Raw genomic sequence first — 11,194 nt, 5'->3', positions numbered from 1 at the left:
CGACGACTTTCAACGTGTTATCCCATAGTGTCAGTGGGAGCATCACCCCCGGCACTAACAGGGATCAGCGGCTCCACAGAGAGGGAAAGAATAGATCGGAATCTGAGAACAATAGATTGGAATGTTACAACAATGGGTCGGAATCTGAGAACAATAGATTGGAATGTTACAACAATGGGTCGGAATCTGAGAACAATAGATTGGAATGTTACAACAATGGGTCAGAATCTGAGAACAATAGATTGGAATGTTACAACAATGGATCGGAATCTGAGAACAATAGATTGGAATGTTACAACAATGGGTCGGAATCTGAGAACAATAGATTGGAATGTTACAACAATGGGTCGGAATCTGAGAACAACAGATTGGAATGTTACAACAATGGGTCGGAATCTGAGAACAACAGATTGGAACAATCCATTCTGGATATTTCAATATCTCGACGGAAATTATGATTTAGTCTCATTAGAGGATCGGATACATTTTGTGCTTTTGGGTATACAAGTAATTTACTATCCTCTGCTCGCTGCTATTGGTGTTTCTGGTAAGTCTCTATATCCAGCTATTAATTCGATAAAACATGTTTCACTGCATAATTGTTCTTGTTCCCTGTCCAGCACTCGCTGCTGTTTGATTTGATGGTAAGTCTCTATATCCAGCTCAAAAATTAAAAGGGGTACCCGGGCTGGGAGATACATTGATGGGGGAGTGGGATCAGTGATGAGAGATATATATACGGGGACTTTCTGGGTGTGAGATTTAATTCACAATAGGACCCTGAAAGTGAGGCTGTACTTCAGGGTCCCTGAGCATGCACCTGTTTTACAGGGTCACTGGGGTGTGTCAGTATTGGAATGGGGTCCAGACACGATACTAAAATACAGAGGATGCAGAGACAGTGATAATATACAGGGGATCCAGAGACAGTGATAATATACAGGGGATCCAGAGACAGTGATAATATACAGGGGATCCAGAGACAGTGATAATATACAGGGGATCCAGGGACAGTGCTAATATTTACAGGGGTCCAGAGACAGTACTAACATTTATAGGGGATCCAAAGAAGGTACTAATATTTACAGTGGGATCCAGAGACAGTGCTAATATTTAAAGGGGATCCAGTGATGATTGTAATATTTACAGGGTGATCCAGGGACGGTACTAATATTTACAGGGAATCAAGAGACTGTACTAATATTTACAGGGGATCGAGAGACTGTACTAATATTTACAGGGGATCGAGAGACTGTACTAATATTTACAGGGGATCGAGAGACTTTACTAATATTTACAGGGGATCGAGAGACTGTACGAATATTTACAGGGGATCGAGAGAATACTAATATTTACAGGGGATCGAGAGACTGTACTAATATTTACAGGGGATCGAGAGACTGTACTAATATTTACAGGGGATCGAGAGACTGTACTAATATTTACAGGGGATCGAGAGACTGTACTAATATTTACAGGGGATCGAGAGACTGTACGAATATTTACAGGGGATCGAGAGAATACTAATATTTACAGGGGATCGAGAGACTGTACTAATATTTACAGGGGATCGAGAGACTGTACTAATATTTACAGGGGATCGAGAGACTGTACTAATATTTACAGGGGATCGAGAGACTGTACTAATATTTACAGGGGATCGAGAGACTGTACTAATATTTAGAGGGAATCCAGAGATGATGATAATACACAAGAGATCCAGAGTTGGTACAGATATTAAAAGGTGATCCGGAGAAGGTACGAATATTTACACGGGCTCAGGAGATGGTGACAATATACAGAGCATCCAGAGGCAGTGATAATATACAGGGGATCCAGGGACAGTGATAATATACAACAGATCCAGAGATATTACTAATATTTACATGGGATCTAGAGACATTGCTAATAGTTACAGTGCATCTGGAGAAGGTATTAATACTTAAAGGGCATCCAGAGATGGTTCTAATATCTACAGGGGATCCAGGGACCGTACTAATATTTACAGGGGTTCCATAAATGGTACTAATATTTACAGCGGATCCAAATTTTAAAATATTTACAGGGGATCCAGAGAGGGTGCTAATATTTACAGGGGATCCAGAGATGGTGATAATATTTACAGGGGATCCAGAGATGGTGCTAATAATTACAGGGGATCCAGAGGCGGTGCTAATATTTACAGGGGATCCAGAGAGGGTGCTAATATTTACAGGGGATCCAGAGGTGGTGCTAATATTTACAGGGGATCCAGAGAGGGTGCTAATATTTACAGGGGATTCAGAGGCGGTGCTAATATTTCCAGGGGATCCAGAGGCGGTGCTAATATTTCCAGGGGATCCAGAGGCGGTGCTAATATTTACAGGGGATCCAGAGAGGGTGCTAATATTTACAGGGGATCCAGAGGCGGTGCTAATATTTACAGGGGATCCAGAGACGGTGCGAATATTTACAGGGGATCCAGAGATGGTGATAATATTTACAGGGGATCCAGAGACGGTGCTAATAATTACAGGGGATCCAGAGACGGTGCTAATAATTACAGGGGATCCAGAGGCGGTGCTAATATTTACAGGGGATCCAGAGAGGGTGCTAATATTTACAGGGGATCCAGAGGCGGTGCTAATATTTACAGGGGATCCAGAGAGGGTGCTAATATTTACAGGGGATCCAGAGACGGTGATAATATTTACAGGGGATCCAGAGGCGGTGCTAATATTTCCAGGGGATCCAGAGGCGGTGCTAATATTTACAGGGGATCCAGAGAGGGTGCTAATATTTACAGGGGATCCAGAGGCGGTGCTAATATTTACAGGGGATCCAGAGAGGGTGCTAATATTTACAGGGGATCCAGAGGCGGTGCTAATATTTACAGGGGATCCAGAGGCGGTGCTAATATTTACAGGGGACACAGAGATGATGATAATATTTACAGGGGACCCAGAGAGGGTGCTAATATTTACAGGGGATCCAGAGACGGTGCTAATATTTCCAGGGGATCCAGAGGCGGTGCTAATATTTCCAGGGGATCCAGAGGCGGTGCTAATATTTACAGGGGACCCAGAGATGGTGATAATATTTACAGGGGACCCAGAGAGGGTGCTAATATTTACAGGGGATCCAGAGAGGGTGCTAATATTTACAGGGGATCCAGAGAGGGTGCTAATATTTACAGGGGACCCAGAGATGGTGATAATATTTACAGGGGACCCAGAGAGGGTGCTAATATTTACAGGGGATCCAGAGGCGGTGCTAATATTTACAGGGGATCCAGAGAGGGTGCTAATATTTACAGGGGATCCAGAGACGGTGATAATATTTACAGGGGATCCAGAGGCGGTGCTAATATTTCCAGGGGATCCAGAGGCGGTGCTAATATTTACAGGGGATCCAGAGAGGGTGCTAATATTTACAGGGGATCCAGAGGCGGTGCTAATATTTACAGGGGATCCAGAGAGGGTGCTAATATTTACAGGGGATCCAGAGGCGGTGCTAATATTTACAGGGGATCCAGAGGCGGTGCTAATATTTACAGGGGACACAGAGATGATGATAATATTTACAGGGGACCCAGAGAGGGTGCTAATATTTACAGGGGATCCAGAGACGGTGCTAATATTTCCAGGGGATCCAGAGGCGGTGCTAATATTTCCAGGGGATCCAGAGGCGGTGCTAATATTTACAGGGGACCCAGAGATGGTGATAATATTTACAGGGGACCCAGAGAGGGTGCTAATATTTACAGGGGATCCAGAGAGGGTGCTAATATTTACAGGGGATCCAGAGAGGGTGCTAATATTTACAGGGGACCCAGAGATGGTGATAATATTTACAGGGGACCCAGAGAGGGTGCTAATATTTACAGGGGATCCAGAGGCGGTGCTAATATTTCCAGGGGATCCAGAGGCGGTGCTAATATTTACAGGGGACCCAGAGATGGTGATAATATTTACAGGGGATCCAGAGACGGTGCTAATAATTACTGTTGATCCAGGGACGGTAATAATATTTACAGGCAGTTCCAGCCTGATGTACAATTGCCCTGTTTATTTCCCTTCCTTACAGTTAACTTATTGACGATAGTTATCCTATCTCGGGGAAAGTGCGGTCTCTCCAAATGTGTCACTCGTTACCTGGTGGCGATGGCAGCGGCGGATCTACTGGTCGTTATCTTCGATCTGATACTCAGGCAGATTCCCATTGCCAATCAGGTTCAGTTTGATTTCCTGGACTCCATCCCCGTGTGTAATATCCACGCCGTCCTGCTTTTTGCAGCCACAGACTGTTCCGTCTGGTTCACCGTCACTTTCACCTTCGATCGATTTGTGGCCATTTGTTGCCAGAATCTGAAAACTAAATATTGCACCGAGAGAACGGCGGCTGTGGTTCTGGGAACAGTGAGTGTGCTGGGCTGTTTGAAGAATACGTTCTGGTACTTTCTGTTCACGGGCCAGTACTTGCTTTACAACGAACCGTGGTTTTGTTCTGTACCTGTCTTTGTTATGATTTCACGTGTGTGGGCAGTCATCGAACTCCTTCATTATATCCTCACCCCGGGGATCCCATTTGTTCTGATTCTGTTGCTCAATGTTTTTACTGTCAGATACATTTTAGTGGCCAGCAGAGCCCGCAGGAGACTCCGGGGTCACAGCAGTGGGGAGAGTCCCAGAGACCCAGAGATGGAGAGCCGAAGGAAATCCATAATTTTACTGTTTGTGATATCAGGAAACTTTATACTGTTCTGGGCACTGTTTATGGTGTATTCTGTATGCAACCGGGTGTGGTTCATGGGGTTTTATTCTGTAATTCTACCTCTATTTATACAAGAACTGGGATTCATGCTCCAGCTCATGAGTTGCTGCACAAACACTTGTATTTATGCCGTGACACAGACTAAATTCAGAGAGCAGTTGAAGAATGTGGTGAAATATCCCTTTACTGTAATTATAAAATTGATTAAATAATGAGAAGATCTGAAGACTTTCTCAGATCAGAGACCGTTCTGCGTCATACGGTGTCTGATTCTCTCTCCACCAGGCCACGGTGCTGCAAACACTGTGTATTCTCCAATCACTGAAACCTTTCTAACCTGAGGGAATTTATCAACTCATTTACAGTGCTGTCAAAGATTATATATCAGGAAAGTACAAGTTGTAAAATTATATATCACGACTAATGGCACCAATACTTTCATCATATTGGAGAATTTAAAAGATAAAAAATAAACAAAAATACAAGTCCAGATTCTCCCCCCACACCCCTGGGGAGAGCAGTGAGTAGTAAAGTCCACACTCTCTCCCCACCCCCCCTGGGGAGAGCAGTGAGTGATAAAGTCCACACTCTCTCCCCACCCGCCCTGGGGAGAGCAGTGAGTGATAAAGTCCACACTCTCTCCCCACCCCCCCTGGCGAGAGCAGTGAGTAGTAAAGTCCACACTCTCTCCCCACCCCCTGGGGAGAGCAGTGAGTAGTAAAGTCCACACTCTCTCCCCCGCACACCCCTGGGGAGAGCAGTGAGTAATAAAGTCCACACTCTCTCCCCCGCACACCCCTGGGGAGAGCAGTGAGTAATAAAGTCCACACTCTCTCCCCACCCGCCCTGGGGAGAGCAGTGAGTAATAAAGTCCACACTCTCTCCCCACCCGCCCTGGGGAGAGCAGTGAGTAATAAAGTCCAAACTCTCTCCCCCGCACACCCCTGGGGAGAGCAGTGAGTAATAAAGTCCACACTCTCTCTCCACACACCCCCTGGGGAGAGCAGTGAGTAATAAAGTCCACACTCTCTCCCCCACACACACCCCTGGGGAGAGCAGTGAGTAATAAAGTCCACACTCTCTCCCCCACACACACCCCTGGGGAGAGCAGTGAGTAATAAAGTCCACACTCTCCCCCCACCCCCCCTGGGGAGAGCAGTGAGTAATAAAGTCCACAGTCTCGCCCCCCACCCCACCTGGGGAGAGCAGTGAGTAATAAAGTCCACACTCTCTCCCCACCCCCTGGGGAGAGCAGTGAGTAGTAAAGTCCACACTCTCTCCCCACCCCCTGGGGAGAGCAGTGAGTAATAAAGTCCACACTCTCCCCCCAACCCCCCTGGGGAGAGCAGTGAGTAATAAAGTCCACAGTCTCGCCCCCCACCCCACCTGGGGAGAGCAGTGAGTAGTAAAGTCCACACTCTCTCCCCCCACCCCCTGGGGAGAGCAGTGAGTAATAAAGTCCACACTCTCCCCCCACCCCCCCCCCCTGGGGAGAGCAGTGGGTAATAAAGTCCACACTCTCTCCCCACCCCCTGGGGAGAGCAGTGAGTAATAAAGTCCACACTCTCTCCCCCCACCCCCTGGGGAGAGCAGTGAGTAGTAAAGTCCACACGCTCCCCCCACCCCCTGGGGAGAGCAGTGAGTAGTAAAGTCCACACTCTGCCCCCACCCCCTGGGGAGAGCAGTGAGTAATAAAGTCCACACTCTCCCCCCACCCCCTGGGGAGAGCAGTGAGTAGTAAAGTCCACACTCTCCCCCCACCCCCTGGGGAGAGCAGTGTGTATTAAAGTCAATTTATCCTCTTCCCAATAATTCCGATGAGACACGCTCCGTGGGGAAAGTGGGAAGGAGTGGAACAGAAACAATGACATTATGAAGACGGTTAAACATCGAATTTCTGAAGAAAGACCACTTTGATATTTATACCCTAAGGTCATCATTTACTGATATATTTTGTGCTGGACAGAAAATTAAGGGGCTTGAGAATCTAAAGTGGAAATCTGGTTCCAATTCATGCCGTCTTCTGGCCCATAACTGATGTCAATTCTCAGGTACAACAGTTTTACTGATCCCAGAAAATACTTTGTTCAGCCTCCTTCTCCAAAATAGTTAATAAACAAATGGCTCTTTCCAAGACTTTTTAAAAATTTGTTCTCAGGATGTGGGAGATTTGGGATATTCATTACCCATCCCTAATTGCCTGAAGATGGTGGTCGGCAGCCTTCTTGAACTGCAGCAGTCTTTGTGGTGATGTTCCTGGGATTGTTTCTCAATTGCTGGGCAACATCAGAGAGCATTAAGGGTCACCAGATAGTTTAGACCAGTCGTGAGTCGGCCTGATCATGCAGGGTTGGTCGGAGGTTCCTTTCCCTGAAAGACATGAGTGAACCATCTGGGTTTTTACAACCATTTAGCAGCTATCATGCTCATTTTTATCCAGCTTGCCCACAAATTAGGAAATCAAATTTTTCCTGACTTGTCTTGGTGAAATTTGAACTCATGGGGGGTTAAACTCGATAACCCCCGAATCCTGGTGCGGAGGTCGCGGTGCGCGATTAACCCGTGCCCGGTCTTTGCGATGCAGACAGCACATGAGATTGGTGCTGTCTGGTGGTTTACCTGATTCCTGTGAGCAGCCAGGCCGAGCTGCGTTGTTTAATGGCTTCTCACCAGCAGGGGGTCCCAGATATTGCGTGAGTGGCTCACACCTCTTAAAGGCAGCCTGCACCTCTTAAAGGCAGCCTGCACCTCTTAAAGGCAGCCTGCACCTCTTAAAGGCAGCCTGCACCTCCTATTTGCAAAATATAAGATGTGGGTCCACATGGAATCTGAACAGAGATCAGACATCTCACACACAAAACACAGATGCAGCTCCCGTCCTTACGTCTACAAATCCTTGAGTTATGTTAAAACATTGAATAAAAGTTGTGCACAACTAAATCCCACATCCTCCAATCTGCACGCCACACCTCACCAATCTGCCAATCTGAGTTGGAATCAGGTCTGTGAGAGTGTGCGCACCAAGACTCTCTGCTGATGCACTACAGACCTTAGTGCAAGAGGTGGACAGAAGGAGGGACATCTTATATCCACAGGGGGGCAAGAAGCCCTCCAGACATGTGCTCCCGAGGCAGTGGGAGGCAGCAGGGGATGAAGTCAATGCCAGGCGTGTCATGAACATGGATACAGTGCAGGAAGAAGTTCGATGCTTTGACATGAGTGGTCAATGTGAGTGAGGTCAACTGTCAAGTGGCATCTCCCACCAACTGCACCACGCACTCCACCCCCATCACCCACATACCAACAAACTCTTTCAATCAGTACTCAACTCTTCAATCAGATGCTTCCTCTTACCCTCACACATTACCATTACTGCAAGCCACCCACCCACAACTCACAGGTCACACACACTGTCAACTATTCAATCACGACAGGCAGAGCACCCAAACCTCTTGCAGGACACTCACCGACACACGGGAGGAGAATCTGAGAGTCTAAGGTAAGTCATGGCAGCAGAGCTCGCACCTGTGATACGCTCCTCCTGCACTATGTGGGAAGTCATGGACACTACCAGTGTTCCTGGCGACCATGTGTGCAGGAAGTGTGTCCAGCTGCAGCTATTGGCTAACCGTATTTCGGAGCTGGAGCTGCGGGTGGATTCACTGTGGAGCATCCGCGATGCTGAGACTATCGTGGACAGCACGTTCAGTGAGGTGGTCACACCGCAGGTAAAGATTACGCAGGCAGAAAGGAAATGGGTGACCGCCAGGCAGAGTAAAAGGACTAGGCAGATAAAGCAGGAGTCCCCTGGGACCATCTCCCTCTCAAACAGATATTCTGCTTTGAATGCTGTTGGGGGAGATGGCTTATCAGGGGAAAGCAGCAAGAGCCAGGTTCGGGGCAGCACAGGTGGCTCTGCTGCACAGGAGGGGAGGAAGAAGAGCGGCAGGGCAACAGTGATAGGGGATTCATTTGTAAGGGGAACAGATAGGCGTTTCTGTGGCCATAAACGTGACTCCAGGATGGTATGTTGCCTCCCTGGTGCTAGGGTCAAGGATGTCACGGAGCGGCTGCAGGGCATTCTGGAGGGGGAGGGTGAACAGCCAGTAGTCGTGGTCCATATTGGTACCAACGACATAGGTAAAAAAAGGGATGAGGTCCTGCAAGTTGAATTTAAGGAGTTAGGAGATAAATTAAAAAGCAAAGGTAGTGATCTCAGGATTACTACCAGTGCCACGTGCTAGTGAGTATAGGAACAGGAGAATAGGCAGGATGAATGAGTGGCTGCAGGGATGGTGTAGGAGGGAGGGATTTAGATTCCTGGGACATTGAGACTAGTTCTGGGGAAGGTGGGACCTGTACAAGCGTGACGGGCTACACCCGAGCAGGACCGGGACCAATGTCCTCGTGGAGGTGTTTGCTCGTGCTGTTGGGGAAGGTTTAAACTCGAGTAGCAGGGGGATGGGAACCTGAGCGGTGAGTCAGAAGGGAGTAAAGTTGAGAGCAGCAAGAGAGGGGAAGACTCAGGGGAAATTTACAATACAAATAGTACAAACAGTTGTTCAAGAACAAGTGGAAGGGAAAAGCGTGGAGCAGAAGAAAGAAAGTGTACTTTAGGCACGACAGATAAGGTAAAAACTAGAAGGCATAAGGCGATTAACTCAGCATCAAAGCTGAAGGTCAGGCTGGGGTGTGTGGCCCAACTGAGAGTTCTATATACAAATGCACGGAGTATAAGGAATAAATTAAATGAACGACAGGTTCAAATTCAAATTGGAGGGTATGACATGATAGCTATTACTGAGACATGGCTGCAGGATGGTCAGGATTGGGAACTAATTATACCAGGTTATAAGGTCCACAGGAGAGATAGGGAAACTGGAAGAGGGGGAGGAGTAGCCTTAATGATTAGAGATGAAATCACTTCAATGATAAAGGGGGATACAACGAGAGGTAAGCAGCCAACAGAGACCTTATGGGTTGAATTGAGAAATAGGAAAGGATCGAAGACTATAGTGGGAATTGTGCATAGGAGCCCTGGCAGCAGCTCTGAAGTGCGAGATTGTATAAATGCAGAGATTAGACAAGCGTGTAAGAAAGGCATAGTGGTCTTAATGGGGGACTTTAACCTTCACATAGATTGGGAAAAGCAGACTAGCAACTGTCAGAAAGGTAGCAAATTTCTTGAGCGTGTCCGGGATAGTTTTCTACAGCAGTATGTCCTCGAGGCAACAAGGGGGCAAGCCATACTAGATTTAGTTAACGGCTTAACTATGCGTGAACATCTATCCAATAGTGATCATAAAATGATCGAGTTCAATGTAGTGTTTGAAAGGGAAAAAAGTGATTCAGCTGCTAAGATTCTAGACTTGGGCAAGGTCGACTTCAATTGGATGAGACAGAGACTGTCCACAGTAAACTGGGCAAATCTGTTAATGGGTAAAACAACTGATGATCAGTGGGAAATGTTTAAAGAAACATTTAACGTGATACAGAATCGGTTTATACCCCTGAGGGGAAAGAACTCTACTTGCCAAAAAAAACAGCCATGGACAACTAAAGAGGTAAGGGACAGTATAAGACATAAGGAAAGGGCATACAAAAAGGCAAAAAATGGCACAGATCCTGGCAAATGGGAAAGATACAAAGATCAACAAAGGGTCACAAAACTGATAATTGTAAACAATTTTACAACACCAAGTTATAGTCCAGCAATTTTATTTTAAATTCACAAGCTTTCGGAGGCTACCTCCTTCCTCAGGTGAACGATGTGGAAATGAAGTCCTCGAAATGAAGTCGCATTTATAATTCACAGAACAATGCTGGTGATAACAGACAGTTTTTTCAACTGCCCGTTGCCAAGGCAATCAGTGTGCAGACAGACAGGTGTTACCTGCCAGGTCTCAGAATATACAAATCACCAAAAAAAACAACAAACAAAAAAAAACAGAGATAGAGAGGTAGAAACATAGAAAAGACAGCAACTGACCCGTTATATTAAAAACAGATAACATTTGTTCGCTGGTGGGGTAACGTGTAGCGTGACATGAACCCAAGATCCCGGTTGAGGCCGTCCTCATGGGTGCGGAACTTGGCTATCAATTTCTGCTCTACGATTTTGCGTTGTCGTGTGTCTCGAAGGCCGCCTTGGAGTACGCTTACCCGAAGGTCGGTGGCTGAATGTCCTTGACTGCTGAAGTGTTCCCCGACTGGGAGGGAACCCTCCTGTTTGGCGAGGGTTCCCTCCCAGTCGGGGAACACTTCAGCAGTCAAGGACATTCAGCCACCGACCTTCGGGTAAGCGTACTCCAAGGCGGCCTTCGAGACACACGACAACGCAAAATCGTAGAGCAGAAATTGATAGCCAAGTTCCGCACCCATGAGGACGGCCTCAACCGGGATCTTGGGTTCATGTCACGCTACACGTTACCCCACCAGCGAA

General features: G+C 46.9%; 1 protein-coding gene across 1 annotated transcript; it reads left to right on the top strand.

Annotated features, from left to right (window-relative positions):
* Window positions 1–216: 216 nt before the first annotated feature.
* Window positions 217–4,964, top strand: LOC137307657 (probable G-protein coupled receptor 139). The gene is made up of 2 exons (XM_067976894.1): window positions 217–547; window positions 4,066–4,964. Exons 1-2 carry the CDS (start codon window positions 217–219, stop codon window positions 4,962–4,964), a joined length of 1,230 nt encoding a protein of 409 aa, XP_067832995.1.
* The last annotated feature ends 6,230 nt before the right edge of the window (window positions 4,965–11,194 follow it).

The sequence above is a fragment of the Heptranchias perlo genome, chromosome 3 (assembly GCF_035084215.1).
Source record: "Heptranchias perlo isolate sHepPer1 chromosome 3, sHepPer1.hap1, whole genome shotgun sequence".
Taxonomy (NCBI): domain Eukaryota; kingdom Metazoa; phylum Chordata; class Chondrichthyes; order Hexanchiformes; family Hexanchidae; genus Heptranchias; species Heptranchias perlo.
Note: the sequence above shows the minus strand (reverse complement) of the source record. Positions and strands in the feature narration are given on the sequence as shown.

Excerpts from the sequence above, each read along its gene's own strand:
- LOC137307657 (XM_067976894.1), top strand. The coding sequence starts at position 217 with ATGGGTCAGAATCTGAGAACAATAGATTGGAATGTTACAACAATGGAT. Across the intron at positions 548-4,065 it reads CGCTGCTATTGGTGTTTCTG|TTAACTTATTGACGATAGTT; the intron begins GTAAGTCTCTAT and ends CCTTCCTTACAG.